This window comes from Poecilia formosa, unplaced genomic scaffold, assembly GCF_000485575.1.
Source record: "Poecilia formosa unplaced genomic scaffold, Poecilia_formosa-5.1.2 Scaffold147, whole genome shotgun sequence".
In the NCBI taxonomy this organism is placed as follows: domain Eukaryota; kingdom Metazoa; phylum Chordata; class Actinopteri; order Cyprinodontiformes; family Poeciliidae; genus Poecilia; species Poecilia formosa.
In genome coordinates, this window is record NW_006800086.1 from 405366 (window position 1) to 429159 (window position 23794).

General features: G+C 39.9%; 2 protein-coding genes and 1 long non-coding RNA gene across 4 annotated transcripts in view; 2 read left to right on the top strand and 1 right to left on the bottom strand.

The window, feature by feature from the left end:
* cidec (cell death inducing DFFA like effector c) overlaps window positions 1-23794 on the top strand; it is a 31570-nt gene that overhangs the window by 7322 nt on the left and 454 nt on the right. The gene's annotated exons all lie outside the window — the stretch shown is intronic.
* LOC103145780 (probable G-protein coupled receptor 22) lies at window positions 285-21110 on the top strand. 2 transcript variants are annotated; one of them, XM_007563363.2, is made up of 2 exons: window positions 285-546; window positions 17690-21110. In XM_007563363.2, the coding sequence occupies exon 2, from the start codon at window positions 17804-17806 to the stop codon at window positions 19319-19321; it is 1518 nt and encodes a 505-aa protein (XP_007563425.1). In that variant the 5' UTR covers window positions 285-546; window positions 17690-17803; the 3' UTR covers window positions 19322-21110. The 2 variants fall into 2 exon arrangements, with proteins under 2 accessions (XP_007563425.1, XP_016532582.1); XM_016677096.1 differs by lacking the exon at window positions 285-546 and adding an exon at window positions 1031-1115.
* LOC103145781 (uncharacterized) lies at window positions 7339-21366 on the bottom strand. Its single transcript, XR_477059.2, has 3 exons — window positions 21219-21366; window positions 9179-9236; window positions 7339-7494 (listed from the first exon to the last, which is right to left on the bottom strand). It is a non-coding gene; the product is annotated as an uncharacterized LOC103145781 (long non-coding RNA).

Here is a 23794-nt window from a genome sequence, read left to right on the forward strand (position 1 = left end):
ACTAAAAAAACATACATTTTTATCTCCGTTAATGTGCATCTTTTTGGAGTCTCTGCCTGTAGCTCACCTCAGGGACGTCATTCTCCTGTGGTTATTCCACATCTAAATTATGAGCATTTCTTTTAAAAACCTGGTATACAATTAGTTCAAACACACAGAACAGATTCCAGATAAAAGTTCATATTCTTAAGTCTAAATAAGTTGCAAATGTGGTTTGGACTTTATAACAATATAGATATGGTGTAGCCCTCCTCCTCTTCCTCCACCAGCCAGTCAGTGAAAGTCATGCTGATAGAGTCCTCGGAGGATCCAGCAGGAGCCTGAGCTCTGCCTGCGGACAATGCTGCAGCTCTTCTGTCTCTCATTGGGTCGCTTGGCTGCTGTTTGTTCTGCTGCTGCTGCTGCTGATCCACAGAGGGGAAAAAAAAACGCACACACAAAACACCACAGGACCGAGCCGGGATCCAGCTTCACATCAACTCTCCCAGCCACGCAGCCCACAGGTTGCAGACATGCATCACTGAGCGCGCGGTCTGGACGCGGGAGGTGAGACGATTTTCATCCCTAACCGGATATTTCATGCTTTGTTTGCGATTTCTTTTTAAAACGAGAACAAGTAGCGTGGTGATAGTTGACATCAATCTTCATAAAAACATTTAAAAATGCGATTTTTGTGTTATGATTCTATAATTGTGGTCAAGCTCTTTCTTCCGTATTGCATTTGGTGAACTTTTACGCAGTCCCGACTTTTGTTTTCAAGTGTCTAAAACGTGAACAAACGGCGCTTTTAACATTTGCGTTCAACTTCTCGTCGTTTACGGGATGCGTGCTCGTTGCTGGAGCGGCGCATCGCTCTGCGTGCCGCTCGGCACAGAGCGTGCTCGCATATTGATTTTTTTTTTTTTTTTTTTGCAGAGGAATCTGGGTTTTTATTGGAAACCTCGGGCTGTGTCTGTGGGAGTGGGGTGCCTGACACGGACTGTGCTTCTCCCACGCTCCTCGGGGAGCCTCCCGCAGATGCGCTCATCACAGTTGCGCACCGGCTGCTTGGATGCGTTTGTGTCTCACCGCGCAAACCAACAGGACTTAAAAACGCCGTTTCAAATCGTCTTCAAGTGAGGTTTATGTGTGGTAATTACTGTGGTTGAAGGCTTGGCGGATTTTATACCGTGTTAATCAACAAGTAGCTGGTTACGAATAATTGCTTCCAGTGGCGTGCACAGACATTTTGGGGGACAGGTGATCAAGTGGGGGCGTTGGGGGGGGGGGGGGGGGGGGGGGGGAGGAACTGCCAGTTGCGTTACAGCCATATATGCGGTCTTGGGTCACACACACAGTAAAAAAAGGAAAAGAAAAAAAAAAGGATTTTTCTTTACTTCCTATGCATTTAAGACATTGAAAAAAAATTCACACCAATTTTCATAATTTTGTACTTAAGAAACCCAAACCTTAGTGCATTTCATTTGTTACACAATCTGATGTACCAACAGAAGTAGAATAATTACAAGGCAAAAAGAGAACCCCTGATTTTGAAACACCTGGATACAATTTTATGTGCAACTTATTGTCTTACTGCATTTACAACCGAGGTTAACTAGAGAACATTAGTGAGTGATTAGCATCATGGAGATCAAGGAGATCTTGAGTTTGTGGAGAAGTTTAAAGCAGAGTTTGGTTGTAGATACGTGTTGCATATCTCACAGAAAAAAAAAAATACAAAGAGCAAACTCGTGAACGCAGTCACTAGAAGAACCGTACAGATCACGTTTGAGAGTCTGGTAACAGGAAAGCTTCTTGTTCAGCAGAGAAGCTTTCCTGCTGAAACAGTCAATTGTTTCAGTCTCTAGATGTGCAAAACTGGTGACCCTGGGGCATTTGCCACCAAAAGTAGTTGTTTTAATTTTAGCGATTTATTTATTTGGAAATAAAAAGATTTTCTTCTTCATTAATTACAGCTCAAGCCATTCAAAGTGATCATAGGTGAGGATGAAAGCAGAAAGTCTGATTGGTTTATAACAACAAAGTTGAACAAACACCAAAAGAAGTTCTAGTTGATTCAGAATTGAATTTACAAATCCAATTAAAATCTCTACAAATTTTTGTTTGTAGAATAATAAGAATATTCTACTTTATTGTCTTTGCACAAAGACATGTTTGTGAATTTGTCCACAAAATGTCGTTGCTTGGCTACTGGATTGCACAGGACAACTCTTCAGTGTTGGATCTAATCACCCAGAATCCCAATAAAATGCATACAATTTGTGATTAAATGTGGAAAAAGTTTAGAGGGCTTCATATAAACATATGGGAACAATCTGTAAACAAAATATGGATTTTAGGTGGAGCTGGGATGTTTCCACAGCTGCTTATTATTCACCCTCAGGCAGAAAATGACACTGACATCAGAGCCAGTTGAACATGACGCCCATAGTGCGGATTTTGACACAAAACAATTTGTGAAAACAGGAAAATAGTGAGGAAAGAAAAAAGAACTAAAGAAATGGATGTACAGAAGACGAAGAGAAACTACATGAGATGCGGCAAGAGGAGCGAGTGAGCAGGGAGGCGTTGCTGGCAACGGTGTGGAGGTGGAGATAAGCAAAGAAAGAAAAAGGGAGAAGCCTTGATGAAAGCGTGTGGTAGGAGCTCTGTTCTGCTGCGGAGAGCTTTGATTGCAACATTAAGGAGGAAAACACTGAAGACAGAAAGCCTGCGAGCGCGCGTATGTGTTTGACTGATTCCAGTCGGCCAGATTGATTAGCTGACCTCTAATCCTCATTCAGTTGACTTGCCTCATTAATTTGTTGCTGGACAACTTTCTGTCCACCTTCTCTCTCTCTTGCCTTTCAGCGGCCGGCTGTTTCGGCTCCATATTTCATGCGTGTGATGAATAATTCAGGTGGCATGGGAAGCAACACTTAGAGCTCCCATGCTCTCCCCTCAAACCTGAAGCTAGCATTTGGAAAGTCTACCTGAATAATGGATCTGGCTTCATTCGGTGCAAAGTGGCTGAAAGGTAGACGTGATAAATCTGACCAAATAATCTTCTCTTGTTTATCATTAGTTGAAGATTTGTGCAAATAAAATGTGAAAAAGAGAGAGGTGTTTTCTTAAAAACTTAGTAAAAAAAAAAAAAAAATTTACTTGGATTTTTTTCTCTTATCTATCCTCTCCCTTAAGGTGCTCTCTAGTGTTTTTTTTTAAAGCTTTATGCCTCTGAATATTAATTTTTTCCCGCTTCTCACTACCTGTGGCAGAAAATTACATATCTTTTACTCACCTGAACTTCTAAAAAAAGGACCAACTTGATCCAGTATTTTCAAACTTAACCCAGTTTATTAGGCTTGTATGCTGGACAGTTACACCCATCCTTGCTTATGGCCACACTGTACTTAAAGATTATTGTTAATACATATAAAACACGTTGCATAAATAATGCTCCCATCACGACGTAACTCTGTAGGCTGATAACGTAGGTGCTGCATGCTTTTTATAGCTGAAACTGGTGCTGCATTTTCATATTTTATATTCTGCTGTTGCACTTTCAGTTGAAGTTTCTGCCTTGATGAGCAAGAAAAAGCAAAGTCATGGGATCACATTCATAACCCAGAAAGCAGAGCAAATTCAGTGGGTCATTAATGTCAATTGGTAAAAAATAACAAAAAAAAAAGGGGATTTGTCTAAGCAAGCCCAGCCTACTGCATGGAGTCATTCGTTTTAGAACAGTATGTCATGAGACAATTTGTGAACAGATGTTGTTGTGAATGCTAAGGCTAGTTAGCATGACCACCAATGACGGTGGTGTTAAGAGAGGAGAAAGTCTTGAACTTTAAAAACCTTTTGACTCGTTAAATCCTCTCTTATGCCCGGGTTCAGAAAAATGCTGTGCGCAAGGACTGAGATCACGCAGGGATAACAGCGTCACAATAATCAGCATTTATTCAAGACAGATGCATACTATCACCAGACAAACACATCACAAAACATCAGAAGCCTCAGAGCACAAAGAACACATGAATTTACCTGAGAGAGAAAAAGACAAAAGATGGAAACGACAAACAAAAAGCAAAGACGTCTTTGGAGAAGTTGCAAGAGCAAAATCTGATTTGTTACTCTGCATTGGAAAGTTTTATCTGCTTTTCTTTAATTTATTCAAATAAGGCGTATCTTTGCTCATCCAATCCAGGAGCTATCTCTGACCCTTTGTCTCAAGCCAGGAACCCCTGCTGTTTTTACGGCTTTTCACAGATGAGTGTGGAAAGCTAGAACTTCTACTGTATTGTTTTCCCACAGACAAAAGGCAGTTCAAACGATCCTAGCAAACCATGTGCTGTAACTACAGGTAACATAAAGGTCAAAAAGCCAGAATATGTTACTGATTTGAAAACTATAATTAGGCCATTTGAATCAAGACATGTTAAGTTTTAAAACTAGCTTATTTTAAATTTATTTTCTCAACAGTGGATAAACTGTTTTCCCGTAACGGTAAGTTGTTTCTCAGCACACTGAGCAGAGCGTAAACGAGGATGATTGACAGCACTAAGTCCCAGCCCCTGACTCCAATTGGTCGTTTTTTTATAGGAAGCGGTGAATTTCTTCAGAAGGCAATATAGTAGCTCAAGGAGGTGGAGGAGTTTGATTTTTTTCACACAGATTGCACGTCTCATGCTATCACAACATGCTGACAGTTTTAACAAATATGTAAAAATCTATTTTCTAACAGTTGCATAATGCATCTTTCAATACTAAGTGTAAGCACCATGGTAATGTGTAGCCATCTTGCAATTCAGGAAGGAGCTGAGTCCCAGAGATTAATGTTTTTGTGTGCAAAGTGCAGATGAACTAATATGGAAATGAGTTTATTTGTTTCGTTGTGCAAACAAACAAATCCGTAAGGTGGTAAATACTTTTTCTCATTATTGTATCTTTTTCCTATAGTCTATTTTGTGTTGGTCTATCGCATGAAATCCAATAAAACACAGGGACGTTTTCTGGTAATGTAAAGAAAAGGAAAAAGGCTTAAGGGGCATGAACACTTTTTAAAGTACCATTTTACTGGGAAATTCACAATCACAAATCGTCCAAGGACGGCAGTCCGTCCCTCATGGAGGTGCGTTGACTGGTCTGTGTGAGCAGGACAGAAATAGAGCTGACCGACCTGAGGACCCTGTGGCTGATTTGTTAGACGCATTTCATCTCCTGGTATCAAACATTCACAGCTCCGTGTTACACTCCTGACTTTCATCATCTCTGCTTTCAGCCTCACCACAAAGCCATTTAGTGTGGACTATAAGCAGGAGTCTTTGGAGAGCAACTTACTCAGTGCATGCGCCATGTGTGTGGCGTGGCCAAAGGTGTGTGTGTGTGTGTGTGTGTTTTTCTCTCTCTCAGGCCAATTGAGCTGAGGATGAGCAGTGGCCTGCAAATATCTAACTGACATTTTGTCTCCATCATGGTGGCTGATCTGGAGAGAGTTCTCCAATAACAGCTCGATTTCTCTGTTGCACAAGCACTTTTTGCTGTATATTCTCGTGTTGCTTTTATTTTTTGTTGCTCATCCATTTTTGTTGTTGCTTCTCAGGTTTGATCCAAGTAATGTGAAGAGAGTATGAAGGTATTTTTCATGAAAAAAGATTTGTGCCTTGTAGCTGAGAAGTTGAAGTCAGAGAGAAAAATCTTAGAGGGGCTTTGCAATTTTACATTTGACATACAGCAATTGCACCTCTTCAAATTCTTAAGTAAAATGTGCACAAATTGTATTTATTCTAAAAAAAAAAAAAAGTTACACTTTTACAGTACCCTCCCCCCCCAAATGGCCCAGAACAAATGATACATACCTATGTTGGGGGGTTAGGGGGGACTAAGTAAATTGTGACTATTTACCATTCACAGACACAAAACTACTGTTAGACTTTCACAGATAAACAGGAAATTAAAGATCTTAAATGTAGTAAAAAATGAAGTGTATTTTTCACTGCACCAAAGTATTAAATTACCTTCATATGAGACTCACTGCTCCATTTGCTTTGTGCCCACGCTGCTGCAGCAGGTGATGGAGGTCAACTTTTGTTTTGTTTTTTTTTACACACAAAAAAAATGAACGGACTCCTTGAGGTCAGGTTTGACCAGGCCAAACACGTGAACAAGAGACAGCGTGTTCTGATTTATTCATAATCCACAAGTTGCACCTGGAACCTTCTTTAATTACATCTGACCATTAAATTAAACCCCGCAAATCATGCCACATTGGATGCTTCCAGCAACAGAAGATGACAGAAACTTCATTCCCTTGACAGCTTCCTTTGATTGATTTGACAGCCTGATAGGATTTTAGGGAGCCTCTTTGAATAACTTTGCATCATAATGAAGTATTTGAACATAAGCACGGCATGTCAACCCTCGGATGAAGAGAAAAGTGGAGGTATTTAATTAATGCCTCCTTGTTTACTTAACATTTCGTACTGCAGGAGTGACTGTGCTAATGAGGGGAGCTTTATGACACTTAACCTCCTACTAATGTGGAGGATTATTATAATAAACAGTGAAAATGGCTATTTATTGTTAAAGTTGGTTTGTTTTTCTATATGCAATAAATAACAAAAAGAAAACATCAGTTCAGACAGTTAAATACATTTGTGGTTGTATTTTTAATGTGAAAAGGAGAAGAGTGTAGATTTTAGAAGCAGTAGAAATATGTCAAACACATTTGCCCGTCTCACTGGGCAACAGACTTTGGGTGAAGTTTAATGTGGGGTTCCATTAGTGTCAAAAATGTAAACGTAAACATCTATCTATGTAGTGTGCTTATGTAATGGGCTTGTGTGTAAAATAATGGCCCAAGTCATTTTTTTCCAAAAGAATTTTGACCCCCCTCCCCCAAAAAAATATCACCACCTCTTTTTTTTGCCAAAAGATGAAAAAAAAAAACTGTGCAAAAAATGATTTAGGCCATTATTTTAGGAAAGTGAATCTTTAAGGGGCATATGTTGTATCTGCTGTGTGCTTATGTATTGGTAGGGATTCCATTAGTGCCAAAAATATGTTACTGTTAATGTAAGATGTGTATGTTGCCTGCTTAATTTAGGTCCTTAAATCTTTATATTTTAAAAGTCTGCTGTCTAGAGTGTAGTTTCCTCTGACATCATCAGCTAGCATAGCAACATGGGACCCAGTGAATAAAAAAAGCTTAACAAGCTCAGGAGAAAGCCAAGCTCTGTTCTGATCACTGTTCTAGAGCTAATTGTGGGGAGAAGAATAAAATTAAGAACAGACTGAACAACCTTCATAATACAGTAACTCGACAACACAGCGTCTTCAGTCAGAGGCTACTGCTGATCCACTGCAGCACACCCCTCTATAGGAGATCCTTCCTTCTCACAGTTGTTTCCATCTGTAAAGACTCTTTAGAGACATGCATGATGAGAACGCCTTCTCTTTTCTACTTAACGTTAGAGATGCAGTGACATCTGTTGACTGCTTTTGGATGGTTTTTAGCTGGACTAAAAGAAAAGAGACAAGTAAAAAAACCAATAAAAATATTCTGATCAGCGAATGCACCATGCATAGCAGCCGCCGCACTTGCTGGGTTGGAAGTTGTTACCATGGGAAGCGAGCTCAAAGTTAGCTATTTTCAGTACCAGCGAGGTCTTTAAAAACAAAGTCAGAGGAATCACAGGAACCATTAGAGGCTTTGTAAAATGTATTTTAGTTGGCTGGTTATTCAGCTGCTACAGCAGAGCGAGACTTCGGTGGGTGCTGCGCTTTTCACGCTTTCATCATCTTGGACTTTTGCTACTTTGCTTGGTTCATAGTTAAAGCTTAGTTTATTTTATAAATCAAATGAAGCTGTTTTAGAGTTTTGCTTCCTGGCATTTTTGCTGAGTTTATTTTGTGGATTTTAAGCTCCGTCTTAGACCAACATGTGTCTGATAATAATTAATAACTAACTGATAACTAATAATAGAGTTTTTACTGACTCGTGTCTAAATGAGGTCTGCATATAGCTTTAATGTGTAAATGACTGCTTTTCTTAATGGACCGGTGTTACAAAGGGACAAGTCTAAAACAAATCGTTCCTCAAGAAACAGCACACATTTCATTTGTGCATAAAACAGCGCGTGGTTCACAATGAAAGCTGTTTAAATCACTGTCTCCAATAAACATACAGTCTCGAGCAGCGTGCTCAGCCTCCGTATGCAGGAGGTTTACTTTACTGGTGCAGCTGTACCCCGCAGGGCTCTGTAGGAATTAGTTTTTGTGCTTTATGCGGTAATTGGCATAAAAATTGGCAGATCACACTCTCGTGACTGTCTTTTTTTTGTTTGTGGTTTAACCATTTGTGTTTTAGTTCTGTGATGATAGAACTGTAAATGATTCTTGGGGAAGGGTCTAACTGGATTAAGAAAAAAAAATGATTTGGAAAAGTGGAACTTGGCCTCATTTTGTGTAAACTACAGTATTACAAACAGTTTTTCTAGGATCATTCAGAACAAATTGTTTAAAATGCCTATGAGGGCTTGGAAGGCAGAAGAAATCCTCCGAAAGATGGTCCTTAAATCATTTTTTTTTGTTTTCATTTGCAACACAGTGGAAAAAAAAAACAAAAAAAAAACACAATTTCTCACGAAACTCACCCTCCAGAAGTTAAGTATTTTTAGTGTTTTATTTATGTGGCCAGACCGAAGCTGTTCCTTAACAAAAGGCACATGGCAGTCCGTATCAAGCTCACCGGACTGGAGTGGCCAAGACTTGAATCCAATTGAACAATCACTGAAAAGATCTGAAAATGTCTGAAATATGTTTCCCGTCCAACCTGACGGAGCTGGAGGTGTAATAGAAAGAAAATCTGGTCAAACTGCATAAAGTTAGGTGACTGGAAGCTGGTGGCTCCGTGTTCAAAAAGATTTGAGGCTCTAATTGCTGCCATCAACAAAGTATCAAGCAAAAGCTGATTTACTGGTTTTCTGTTTTTGATAAATTAGCAAAAATCTCAAAAAACATTGTCGGTATTGTCAAAATGTTTATAACGTTGAGGAGAGAAAATAATTTAATAAAACTTGGAATAACGCAATAATAAAAGAAAATGTTAAACTCTAGATAGACTGCACTGTAGATTTGTTGGTTTATAGAAAAGTTAAAGGATGTAAATACTTTGCACGGTGCTGCATGTTTGATCTACCTCAATATGTTGTCTTCTCATTCATCACACGTTTCGGTCTGAAGTTCTTGCAGCATTCCTGTAAGATACACAGATCATAAAAAACTTCCCATGTTCCAAAAGCAACCTCGGGGAAAGAATACGCTCTCTGATGCAAAAATTGTCTTTATTTTTTAAGGTATTCAAGTCACAATGAACAGAATCATGAGGACATGATCGGCTCAGTTGTCACTTTACACATCCCATACTGTTACCATTGTTATTCAATCGTGATCTTTTTGTTCTGTGATTCGCAGCATTTCTATTTCCAACCAAATTCCTCAAAATAACCCCGCTCCTTGATGGATCCTCCATTCATGTATCCCCTCTTTATCTCTTATTACTAGCTCTGTCATTTTGACAACCTGTTACATCAGCATGTCACGCAGGAATAGCGAGATTATCTCCACTGCCATTCATCTTTTTTAATCTTTGAGCTGCTGCCTCTGGGAGAAGCCGATGTGTCCAAAGCTGTTCAATTATACATGCCAGGCATCCTCTTGTCTCACACTTTCTGGTTCCACACACTGGAGGGGAAAAGCACTGCGCATCAGATGTGTGTAGAAAGTGGTGCTACTCTACATTTGCGATTTTATCTGTAAATCTGAGTCTCTGGTGGTGTGTGTATATTGAACTGAATGAACTATACTGTCACATTACTGTGACATGATGTTCAGAAGTTTATTTGGTGTGGCATATTTTTAGATAATGAACATGAGATGTTCAAATGTAGTTCGGATTCCAATAAAAACAGTAAAATGTCCCTGTAATAGAGCCAAGCTGGAACCTCTCAATCAGATACCAACTTCAGCATCAATAAGCAGAACAGAACTTGATCAGGTGGAAGCAGTAAGTTTTTTGATTGCTAATGCTGCTCTCTGAAATGATGGCGCCCAGGGTGGAAAGCCACATTAATCATATCTAGACACTCAGCTAGTTAGCAAGAGTGGCCATGCTGTTCTCCGCCAAGACTTTTATCTGCATTTAGAAAATGATCTGTCTGCAGAGAGCTAACCTCAAAGATTCAGTCTAATTGGATTTTTTTTTTTAAAGATGGAGAACATTCAAAGCTCTTTCCTCTCCAGGGTGAGGCTTTTCAGCAACCGTCACACGGGCTGATGTTTGTGCCACATGAGCAGCCCTTTAATTAGACGGTGGTGCTTTTAAAAATAGTAACTGAACTGTACTTTTGCCTAAAGAGCAGCGGGTTGAGATCACACTAGACTAGAGCTACAAATCTCCTAGAAATAAACTTTAAAAAATAAAACCTGGAAGAGCCAATCCAACGATCTCTGGAGGAAAACCAACGTATCACAACGTCACCTTTCTAAAGTGATTTTACTTTTGGCAAAAAAAAAATAAATAAAAAAAATGACTGAGGCCATTATTGTAGGAAGGTGAAAATGAGTAGGTTTCCGTGTAATCCTTCGGTGATCAGATTGCTCTGCTGCTGTGATTTTAAGATAGGGAATATCTTTCCACCTTTGCTCCTTAATGTACCCTGAGTGCATAGCCCGGTAATCATGCAGCGTTTCACTCAGGCAATCATGAGCGGAGCCTCTAGAGACCGAAGCAGCCTTCTGGGGGCCGCTGGCAACCAGGAAACCGTGAGCTGTTGTAGAGGAAGGCTGATGTAAGACTTTAGAGTGGAAAAAACTGCCACCTCTGCTCTCTGGGACAGCTTGTTTACCAGCACTTCTTCGCTTCCTGCCTTCATTCGGCATCTTTTACTCTCCGCCCTTGTCTAAAATTTCCTCTCCAGCAGGTGTTTCAGGTAGCCTACTTTCAGGTGCCCCTTTTCCAAATGAGAATCCTCTGCTTCACCGATGGTGAGCATTTCCATTTCTGTCCTGTGTTCATCTGAAGCCTCTGGTGGCAATCAGCCTGCTCCCCATCACGCCGGCTGGGAGCACGAGGCGGCGAGGCCAGCTGCGGGGCTGACTTCTGCACACCGTCATTTCTGAGCGTGCCCGTCTCATCTCACCCCTGAATGTTTTTTCGTCTGTTCCTTCATCAGTTTTCCTCTCTCTTTGACTTGCCACAGCTTATTTATCACCATTAAAACCAAAACTTAGTCTGCACTGCTCTTTTAAAACGTATTCCAACCCTTTGTAACTCTTGTGTTAGCGCTAGCTTAAATGCTGTTTAGTGGTATTTTAAGTTAGAATTGGGCATTTATTGTGTCAGTCATTATTTATCGTGATAAATTTCTTATCATGATAAGAAATGGGATTTATTCTTCTCATAATAAATTCTAATTAATGATGTTTAAAAAAAAAACAAACTGTCTGTATTGTCGGGATTAATAAATATAAAATTTGATTAAATGCCATTACTGTTAGTGGTTTAATGATACAAATCACACTTCTTTTATGACTGGTGACCTAGTGAAGTGTATTACAAATTGGAATGTTTTTCAAGAGCAACCTTTGTTTGTGGAGCTAAAATTGTGCCATGTAGTCAGATAAACTACTACTACTAAAACAAAGAAGTAATAAATAGTTTTTGTCATTTTAACCGTTAACATCACAGTGCAACAAAATATTGTGGTAAAATTTGAAATCCATTTTAGGTGATAAATCTTGAAACTTCAAATGTGTACCTCTCAATCGATTCTGTGAAGAGCATTATTTTACTTTCCACATAACAAAAACAGTTCTGGACCTTTTCTTTTTTTCTTTTTTGTTGTTAAGACGCAGAAGCAAGCATGTTGTCATGACAAAACTAACTTCCAGTGTCATATCACCTTTGTTCTCGTTAGTGAAATCTCCAGTGCGGTTGCTGGAGCAACAAAGGACGGCTGAAAACCGAGTCCATCTGTTGACTGAACATCTCGCTGCTGTTCTGCAGATGAGTGAAGACGTGAACGTTAGGGACTTTATGCTCTTCTGAGGTGTTTTGTCATCAGTGTTTTAAACACTTGATTTAGAAGCTTTCACTCGTCAGCTCAGATGAAGAGGCCGCGATTGCAATTGCTCTAAATCACAGCTTCCTGCGGGTGCAATTAGTCGCCACCCCCCTAATCAGCGATGAGTGTATTTTAAACGTTGGCTTTTAGCCTGTTCTCATTGAGTTGAGCTGCAGCACTCTCAGAATTAGATAACTTTGAAGAAAAAGCCATCAAGGAAGTACTTTGCTCAGCATTTTACACTAGTTTTAGCTGTTTGGATTCAAATCCCTGGACAACCTGAGTCACTTTTGTAATAAAATAAAGCTTGTGTCATCAGATTGTTATAAATCTCTCAGGGGTTTATAACAATCCCTGAGGGATTGTTATAAATTTGGTCATCATTATTATTGGTTATCTGTCCTGTCCACACACTGAGCAAACAGCCTATTTTGGATGAAACTTTAGATTTTGCCATCATATATCATAAAAATAAATGTATCCCTCAACTAGATTCAGGATTATTATTCAACATAACTTTACCTATATTATCTGATTTCCATTTTTTCACTTTAGACCTATACGTAAAAATAGGCAAATCAAGATTACGAGAGAATTCATGTTTGTTCTCCTATAATTAGCAAACATTAACACTGTGCTGTTTTGGAACGTGAAAATGTAAAACTTAATCTTAAAATGTTGTAATACTAGATACAAATAATTTCCACCAAAACATGCATGTTTATATCTTGTCAGCTACAACTTCCTGTACATTGATGCGCAAACTTATGCAGAGAGCTCCACCAGTGATTTGTATTCTCAGTGACCCAAATCCATATTGTGAGTTTCATATGGCTATTCCTAATTTTCCAAATAGCCACTTCCAGAGTTTATAATAACTAATCTGGAGTTCCAAATAGTTATCCCCATTTTCAAGTAGCTATTCCTAAAATTCCAAATGATCAAAGTTCAAGATAGTCAATCCCAGAGGTCAAAATATTTATCCCCAATATTGTTCTCCAAGTTCCAAATAGCTATTAATGGAGTTCCAAATAATTATTCCTAAAGTACCAAATCACTGTTCTAACAGTTCCACAGAGCTAATTCTTGAGTTTTAAATAACTTACCAATGTTTTAATTACCTGAGTTTTAATGCATATTTGCGAAGGTTTGCAGAAACCCGTTCCTGGGGGTTGAAAAAGGTTTTGTGAAATTACTCTTCCCAGATTCTAGAATAGCTACCAAAGTTCAAAAATAATGCCAATGTGTCAAGAGGTAAGACTGAGATGTAGTAAGCTATATGATGTTTCAAACGATGTATGATTTGTCCTGTTTTTCTTAACATGCCGGTCGATGCTATTCCAATTTTATGTTCACATAAATATTGTGGAACCACATTGAAATAGCCACACCTCCTCCATCTATCCATCTGTTAGCCTCAAAGAAACACAAAGTGCTTTCAATCTGCTCTTCCGATGCTGACAGCAGGACTCCAGGTGACCTGGTTTTTCTTTGGATGGTTTCAAAGACAAAATGCGATTTGATTTGATCATGCTGACATGATCCTATTTACTCAATGCAACTAATATCACAAATGGTTCAAAGACAAATTCCCGCAGAAGTCAATGTCAAAAAGCGGGAGAAATTTATTTGAATGAACATGATTTCCACGGATTTTACTGCCATTGATCTGTATGAACGACCAAAAGCCATCACAGATGCTTTAAAGCCACTTCCTCCTCTGTGGAGATCGACTCTGTAGAGCAGACACGATTCCCTTTGCAACAGAAACAAGCCTCCAGCAGAAAGCAGCTTACGGAAAATAACCCGGCTGTTTGTGACTGCACGGTGCGCGCTGCAAGCAAACCCGACAGTGGACGAAATAGAAAGAGACAGCGTTCAAAATTGTAATCTTGGAGGCTCACAAGAGTGCGTGTGTATGGGGTTATGGTAATGGAGATGAGCCAGGGCAGTGACGCGCAGGACTTTATTAGAGATGATCATCGTTTATATCACAGGTGAGCGGGCTGTCATGACGTATCAATATATGACGGATCATGAGCAGGAGAGGAATTATTGCTTCACAGTTGGAGGGAATATCCCTACAGACTATCAATGCAGGGAAGGTTAGGAAACCTGTCATGAACTGAAGGAGTTTGTTTTCATTTTGTGGTTTTATTCTTAGTGAGTTTGGGTCAACTGACATTCAGATCCTGAATTTTACTGAGTTTTGTAGGAAAATCTTTTACCTTAGAACAATGGAGTCAAAGCAGCGTTTTCTTGAAGTTGAAACATCCAGTGTTAAGACCGGAACAGTTCAGCCATCCAAAGCCAGGCAAAACAAGAGGAAGACGGTGCCATTCAACATGTGGTACGAGAAGAATAAGAAACGTTTTCCTGACAGTGACGAAACTCAAAACGATTCAATGGGAAACATTGTGACAACTCAGGACAAAGTAGATTTGGGAATGCAAGATTATTCATTTGACGAACAAGGAGAGACAGAGCCACGAGTAGGTAAGAAGAAGCAATCAGTGCAGCTTCTTCCATTTTTGTTGGTGTCATGCTCTCCTGCAGATGAAAATATTTTAGTGCAAAATACTGAGAACCTTGACACTCCATCGGTCACCAAAGAATCACACTCTAAGATTCAGACAGAGAAGAAACGGCCACCTAAATCCAAGCAGGTAAAGAATACATCATGAGAGAATGATATCAGTAGGAATGACATGATTACATTTGGAAACTGGATGTGTGATTTTGGCTCAATAAATCATACACCCAACATTTACCCAGAATTCACTCCACTAAAAGTAAGTTGCCAGGCAGAGGATGGACCTGAGGTCTCAGATGAAGGTCGAACAAATCCAGACGAACAAACTGAAGAAGCTGCAGACTGCGAAAATCTAAGTCCTAAGAACTTTCAAATGCCCATGGTTTGGTTTTATCCCTGTCCAGTTCACCAGGAAACCTTACTTAGACCAATGATTGACCTTCAGCAAAACATACATTTTCTTCTTAATGACATGTTAAATACGAAGGCATCATTATCAGAGGAAATAGAAAGAAGAATTTTGGCTGAACAAAATTATGAACGCTGTTTGAGACAGCTTAATTTTTATGAAAAGAACAAACTAAACAGCCCAAAAGTGAAAACAGTCAACATCAGTTGTGTTTCAACACAAACTGAGATGGATGAACAGGACACCAGCTGTGAGTCACAACCAGTTAATATAAATATTTCAACACAACCAAGGATGGATGAACAGGAAAGAAGAAGTCAACCAGAACCAATCCATAAAACGATTTCAACACAAACAGAGACACATTTGCTGGAAGATGTTGAAAAGAGAACAGGGTTTGAAACACAACAACATGTGGATCAGTAGGTGGAGGAAAAGCTGTCTAACAAATCTAAGAGAAAGAACAAGAAGAAGGTGACGATTGAATCTGTATCAGAGCTGGAGTTACTTAATCAAAACGTTTCTGGAGATAAGTCTGAAAAACAAGAAGATTCAATTCAAACAGCTGAGAATCAGACAGCCACTTTCAAAGATGAGATCACAGAAGAAACTGTGATCTCTGAAATACATCAGGACACTGAAAAATACGAGATCTCTGGAATGCAACAAGATGGAGATCAGCAAGTGCAGAGAAAGGTGTTTAGGAAATCTTTATACAAGAAAAAGAGAAAGGCAGCAATGAAAGCTGCGATTGAGCTGCAACCCCTAGAACACACCGAACAACCAGATGTTTCCAAGACAGAAAAACGAGAATTTTATGGTGAATTTATGGCAACCCCAGGTGCCGGCGTTTTACCGTAAAATCTATGTTTTTTTGTTGTTTTTTTTTACAATGTACAGAAAGATTTTGTCTTGATGATCTTGATAGCACACACAGTGGTGTTTAAACTCTGAAATGCTATAAATAATCGCTTTTCATTGCCTTGGAAAAAATCTTAATTTATCTTTTCCACATTTCTTGACATATAACATGTTGCAACCACTTCTTTGGCTTTTACAAAGACTAAATGTTCTAAACCAAGACCAAGTACCACATATTTGTGAAGTGGAAGGAAAAAGGGTAACACTTTATTTGAAGGGGTGTGCATAAGATTGACATGACACCGTCATAAATATGACATAACACCTGTCATGAACATAAAGTCTTTATGAATGTTATGACAGTTGTCATGAAGTGTCATTTGATAAATTACACCTTTAATGCAAAGTTGCTCTAAAAGTTGCATTAAAAGTCCATTAAAAGTGCCAACTTTGCATGATTTTGGAAATTATAATTTAATGCAAAGTTGGCATTTTTAATGGACTTTCAATGCAACTTTTAGAGCAACTTTGCAATAAAAGTTGCATTATTTACCGAATGACACTTCATGACAACTGTCATAAACATTCATAAAAACTTCTTTATGTTCATGACAGGTGTTATGTCATGTTTATGACAGTGTCATGTAGGTCTTATGCACACCCCTTCAAATAAAGTGCTACCGGAAAAAGATACCCGTTTTATACATATTTAAAGGAAAGGTCTGAGGCATTTGTATTCAGCCCCTTTACTCAGACTATTTTAAATCACAGTATAAATCCAAAAAGCCATGTTGGGGACACGGCGAAAATGTGAAAGAGAGCTCTGTGGTCAGAATATTCTCTGACCTACATCATAACATCATCAGTTTTCTTCGGTAAACAGGGAACTGGTCAGAGTTGATGGGAGAATGGGTGGCGGTTAATCATAAAGAAAACCTTGACTTCCACTTCACAATTTTGTGCTGCTTTGTGTTGGTCTGTCATAAAAAATTTAAACAAAATACAAAAATGCATCAAAGGATGTTGCTTACTTCTACGTGGTACAGCATATGTCACCTTAACTGCTCAATCATGTTTAATAACTTGCTATGATTGGGTAAGTTTTGCCATAAAGTTTCTAGGGTGCTGCCTTAAACACACTGAAGACTGCAAATCTGCATCTTTTGTTCTTTGTTCATCCTTTGTTTTTCTTCCAACTACTCCTTGGCTTTTTCATCCTTCAAATGAATCAAGTTTCCAGTTGTTGATGCGTCGATGAAATAATCTCTGTTGCTATAGCTATAGCAAGGACCTAGCTCCTCTTAAGATTCAGATGGCTTTAAATAACCATGTTGTTTTCCACAAGCAGCAAAGCTCAAATCTTTGCTAATTTTATATCTTATGCTCAAAGTGTTGTTAGTGTTGATGAACTGAGTGCAGTTGATGTCTTCCCTTTGTTCAGTTTGGCTGTGCCCCCTGAGCTCCAGTACAGCATGTTGCAGCAGCCCGTGGTTCTAGCAGCTAACATGCATACAATATCCCATCTGTGGCTAAGACAAAATGCTAATCAGTGACACTGATTGACAGCATGTTGATTGATGCATAATTCAGAACTTGTTCTGTGCAGGAGATGGGGTTTATCAGTGTGCATATGCATGAGATTGACATATCTTAGCCAACATGCATGGGTGTCTTGTGACATTTGAGTCCATAGCCACGCTCAAACCCTTTGGGAACGACGTTTGGATTCTGTCCCACGCAGTCCATTTTTCATCGGTCTGTTTTGTGTTCTCATCTCTCCAGAACTGTCGCCACGCTGTTTTTCACCACCTTACCATGGAGGATCGGGCCGGTGCATCATGGGAACTAATCTGCAGTGGAACAGACACAACACACGACAAGGACTGAAGGGTCGGCATGGAGACTGACAGCTACACCGCAGGCCCTGCCACCACTGACTGGATGGGGATGCCAGCAGGCCTGGAGGTTACGGAGGCCCATCAGGATCAGGGAGGAGATGCCTCACCAGTCAGTGGTGTGACCTGGCACATGCCGTACTCACTGGGCTTCCAGGTGTCGCTCACAGCCTTCCTCATGCTCGAGCTGGTACTGGGGTTCAGTAGCAACCTGACAGTGCTGGTGCTCTACTGCTCACAGTCTAATTTGGTGGACTCTGTGAGCAACATGGTGACGGTCAATCTGCACGTGTTGGACATAGCGGTGTGCTTGCTGTGTGTGCCGCTCACTCTGGTGGTGGTGCTGCTGCCGCCAGGACCCAACCTGGCCTTACTCTGCTGCTTCCACGAGGCTTGTGTCACATTCGCCAGCATCGCCACGGCCATCAACATCCTGGTCATCAGCCTGGACCGCTACGACATCTCGGTACGTCCGGCCAACAGACTGCTGACAACACGGAGAGCGGCGCTGCTCCTTACTGCCGTCTGGATCACGTCGGTTGCAGTGTTTTTCATGCCTTTCTTGGAGGTCCAGTGGTCCGGTGCATCAGAAGCAGAGGAAACAAGTCAGGTGACCTCCTCAGTTGGTATTGGCGGAACAGCTGTGCCAGCATGGCGGAACAGGACCCTTCTATGTGTCGGTGGTCAGGGCTATTACACAGGTCTGGGAATGTATTATCATCTCATACTTCAGGTGCCCATCTTCTTCGTCACCGTGGTGGTCATGTTGTTCACCTACTCCAGAATACTGAGGGCTCTGAACATCCGCATCGGCTCCCACATGAGGAAGAGCCAGCGGAGAAGGGGGCACCACAAGAGGCAGAAAGAGAGGAAGGTGGGACTCAGGAGGAATGACGAAGAGGCAGGAGGGGAACAGTGCACCACAGATGGTACTAAACAGCTCAGCCACCCACCACTCATTCCTTCCCAGTCTCCAACCCCAACAGCTACCTCTCCCCCCGCCCAGTCCTCCGCCGCTCCTCTCATCGCCTCTGAGGCGGGTGCTGCCACTGCCCTGCCGACCACCATGGGCGTCCAGGCCTCTGTCTCGGCGATAATAGCGCTGCGTCGGGCAGTGAGACGCCATCGAGATCGTCGAGAACGACAAAAACGGGTGTTCAAGATGTCCCTCATCATCATCACGACCTTCCTGTGCTGTTGGGCTCCTCTTTCCGTGACCAACATACTCATACTAAGCATCGGCCCCAGTGACGTCCTGGTCAGCCTGCGGCTCTGGTTCCTGGCCCTCGCTTATGGCACCACTGTCTCCCACCCGTTGCTCTATGCCTTCACCCGACAGAAACTGCGCCGCGCTCTTCGTGCCAAAGTGAAGAAGAGGGTGGTGTCTCTGCTTCAGGTGGACCCGTCCCCAGGGGGAACGGTGATCCACAACTCCTGGGTGGAGACCAGAAAGACCAGTCGACAGGTGCGGCTGGAAGCAAGCGAAGGCACAGACCGTCACCTGGCTGAGGCCCTTTGAGGCCGAGACTCTTGGGTCCAACTGGAATAATTAAAAAGCAGAATAAGGTCGCAGGTGCGTTCCATCATGAACTTCACTGAAGCGAGGAGCTGCTGTAAAAAATGTGAAGAGCACATTTTTTTTTACCTTTGGGAGACGATTAAATGTAACCACCAGCAAGGCTCGGCTAAACACGGCTCCGCTCACGTCAGGCACAGGTTGAAACGGGACGCGGTTGTCAGAGTGGAGCACACATATAAATGAGGCTGTATCATTTGTACCTACTTTGTCAAATACTGAGGTTTATTTACACACAGAGTCTTTATGTAACTGTTACCAAGAATGGGTTTCTCCAGAGAATGATCTGATCTGCTCTCCCACTCAAATGATCTTATGTTCATTCACTTTGAATACATGGATATTCTTCAAATCTAATCAATACCAGCCCTGCTTTCTATTTTGCAGAAGAAACATTTAGCAAGGAAAAAAAAACACTGCCACATAAACTTGAATAAACCTAAATAAGGAAGGCTAAAGGATTCGGTCTGGAGATGAAGATCATGTCTCAAGACAGTAAAAGTGTAAAATAAGCTTTGCAATTTTGCATGGACATAACAGGGTTATATAAAAATTTGCATCATCAGTTGATATCACTTCAACTTTTTTTCTTCCCAGTTTTTAACTAATGGTGTAACATCTTGCACAAACTTGCAGATTAGCTGATCATTGCTTCTTTTTACTCTACTTTATTCTGTTTAATACAATGCCTTGCATAGACCAAACAAAAAGTAGTGCCAAATCATAAAAACAAAAATAATACATGGTTAGAATGTTTTACAAACAGATCCAGTTGTTTGGGCCAGAGAATGAAGAAAAAACAACTAACACCCTCTGAATTAACCATCCGTATGATGGAACATGGTGTGGGTTTGTTTGTTCTGTTTTTTGGCAGATTCTTATTTATAGAAAATTCTGAAAACCATGCAACATTTTCATTTCAGTTCACAATCATGCATTACTTTGTCGTTCTGTGGAGTAAAATCACAATGAAACACAAAAAGGTTTTAAGTTGTAACGAGACAAAAGATGAGAAGGTTCAACAAGTATGCAAGGCACTGTAGAAACTGGCTATGGAATAATATATATATTATGTTTTAGTTTTTTTCTTATTCATAGTAAGCTCAAAAGAAAGACCAAATATTGACAGAATTGTGGGTGATGACTGAGAAAATGAGTCAAACTAACCCTGTAAAATGGATAGAAATACCAAAAAAAAGTACTTTACGTGAACTTTTTACGAAGCAACAGTGGAGCTGAGACCTTCTCAAATGATATTTGGATAGTATTGAGTAGATGTCTGTAGCTCATTGGTGGAGTGAACTTTTTAAGAAACATGTACGCACATGTTGTAAATATCGCCCAGTTGTGATTTATTACACGTGATTCTTCAAAACAAGCAACTTGGTCTGAAAGAGCTTTTTGGCCAACTTTTCTAGATTAGAGGAGTATTTCACACGTGACGGCAGTCGGCTCCTGTTCAATGGGATCAGTGGGACTATTGTTAATATTATTACTATTTGGACACGTGGTTGCTGTTGACTTCTTGCTTGTGTGCTCACTGTTCTGAAGATGTGCCCACACTGCATCCTTGTGAGCTATTGCAATGCATTTTTAAATGTCAACACATGGAAAATGCAAAACATTGTTTCACACCAAGAATATGCGATATTTATGTGTTCTCTATGGTGTTGTTTTATAGTGAATGTACCAGAAACCAGTGGACCACTTTAATAAATCTAAAAAACCATTAGGGACTAATTTGCTTTCTTTGTTAATGTATGTTATATTTTTTTTCAATCAGAAAATTAGGGACTGAGTTGATTTCAGAATAGTTTCACTGAACCTCCTCCCTACTGACCTATTTGAGCTCCATCATGACGCCATATTGTTTCAGTATCCATGTCCAGCTTTGGATCCCTGAGTGGGCACCGATCGCGTCCACCTGGCACTGTTCAACATATGCTCCTCCCTGTGGATCCTCCTGCACACACATATATACACACCAGCTCTAGAGCTGGCAAAATTTAAAAAAAAAAAGAAAAAAAAAAAGAAATCAACTTTGCGTGGGTTCTGTGCTGTGTGGGAAGGAGGAGCTGCAGGCCTCAGCAGGAAAGTAGAAAAAAAAAAAAAGAGGGTCATCTATGTGGGATGAAGCCTGCAGGGCAAAGTAGGCTAATTCAGCAGAGAGAACAAGTAGGCCACTGATACCTCAGATGATTTTTATCTGCTGGTTAAAAACAAATAACTAACATCACAGGTTTTGGGATAAAATGAAAACAATGGCTTTATGTCTGCTATTTTATTTCAGCCAATCATTGTTCTTGACTCAGAAACTGTGTTGTAAATCAGACTTTTTTTTAGCCTTCAAGTCCTGCCCAAATTCAACCAAAACAAAAATGATGATGATGATGATCATCATCACATCATTACATGAATCAAATTACATGCATCATCAAATGCATGTAATTTGGTTCAGTAGGGCTGAACTGTCTTTTAGATGCTAATTTAGGCCACAAGAGCTAACATTTAAATCACATTTAGACGTTAGTTCATATCTTCATTTGGTCATTTCTACATTATGAATGCAACAATTAATCCATATTCTACTTTATCTTTTCACCTTTCACCAGCAGTAGTTATTTTAAATGATGTTAGTGTGATAGTTAAAGATTAAAAGCAATCTGATGAACCTTAGAAGTTTATTGATTGATTTTGATTACATAAGAAGAAACAGGAGATTTTCACTACAATCCTTTAATGTATTTCTCTCTATTTCATCTCTTTAACCAGATAAAATAAAATACAGAACATTTATCATTCATTCTTATTGGATGTTGAACTTAAGGTTCCTTGGAGATCCTTAAAACTCTCAAACTTCAGGGGCTTCTTTGGTTTATTTCCAACTAAGAACTTAGAAATCGGAGAGAAAGATGAAGGACACTGGCCACTAACACCCATTGGACAATTGTTAAACACAGAAAGTAAAGCCATTTTTTCTTTACATTCCAATCAGTTTTTGCTCAGTGGGGATACAGTTGGACTGAGTTAATATATAAATCCTGGACATGGAAGTATGCTGACTAGGACAGCAGCAGAAGATCCAAATAAATGCATGACGTGATCTTTTGGCTGAACGACAAAATGCATGTGATTTGGTAAAAAATAAAGTGCTTTTCAGATGATGCAGCTTTGTTAGTCACAATACCTGCGCACAAGAGAGTCACCTGACGTAAGAGGACGGAGCTCAACATCCCACTTACACAATGACTCACATTACATGGGCGCAATTAATGAGGAAACTGACATATTTATTTTTATAAACCAACATGAAGATGAGATGGAAAGACTATATCTTGAATTGGCGTTAGTTTGCACATCAGGCACATCCAGAGAGTATGAAGAAAAAAAATCCAAATAAGATCATAAACACGTGAAAAGAAAAAGTTAAATCAGTTATTAACCTACAACTCAAATAAAAAAAAATCTAGACCTTACATACGGAGAAGACTATTGTCAAATGTTGATGATCACCCAGCTAAAACAACTAACCAAACAAAAAAAAACTGTGGCTATGTTTCTTTAAAAACAAACAAATAATAATAAAAAAACTACATAATATGGCTAGAATATGTATTTAAGGTTAAAATACATATTCTAGCCATATTATGACTAGAATATGTCATAATATTTTGTATGTATTGGAATACATACAGAAATGTATTCTGTATTGGAATAGAGAATACATTTCTGTATTCCAATACAGGAATACAGAAATGTATTCCTGTATTGGACAGGAATACATTTTAAGCTAGGCATTCGGTGGGTCAGGTTAGCAGTTTAAAATGCTAAGTTTTATAAATAATTAAATAATTAGTGCGTGAAGACATCAAAGCTCACTCAAACGAGGGCTTAAAAAACAACGTTCTTCCAAAACAATTGCTGTTTAAATTACAACATAAAATGGCGTTATTATCTTACACTAAGAAACTTACCACAGTCATTTGAGTGGGAGGAAAATGGCGTCTAAACAACCGTTTGTCTTGTTGCTTGGAGAAAAGGAGGTGGGCGGAGCTTTCCAGAGCCAAATTGATGACGTCTACCGACTCTAGAAATTTCCACCAACACCAGGGGGCATTGAACTCAATAATCTGTTGTTGCAATTCACTGCTACAGTGAAGTTGTTAGTTTCGAGCTGGATATTGGATTTTCCAATATCCGCCAAGCAAGCGGCGTTTTGCTCAAGGTTGATTTGATTTATGAACGCTAATTTCGGCCAGCCGTTCTCTAGTTCCCTCCTCAAGCGCTCGGAGGTTCACTTCACTGCATTCGGTAACACAATAAAACCACCGGGATTATGGCAAGCCATTTTAACATAAATTCGGTTTTACCGCCCTTAGATTCCAGATATCTCAAATTGTTTTATGACTAGACGTT

Coding starts and splice junctions, on each gene's coding strand:
- LOC103145780 (XM_007563363.2), top strand. CDS start 17,804: ATGGAGACTGACAGCTACACCGCAGGCCCTGCCACCACTGACTGGATG.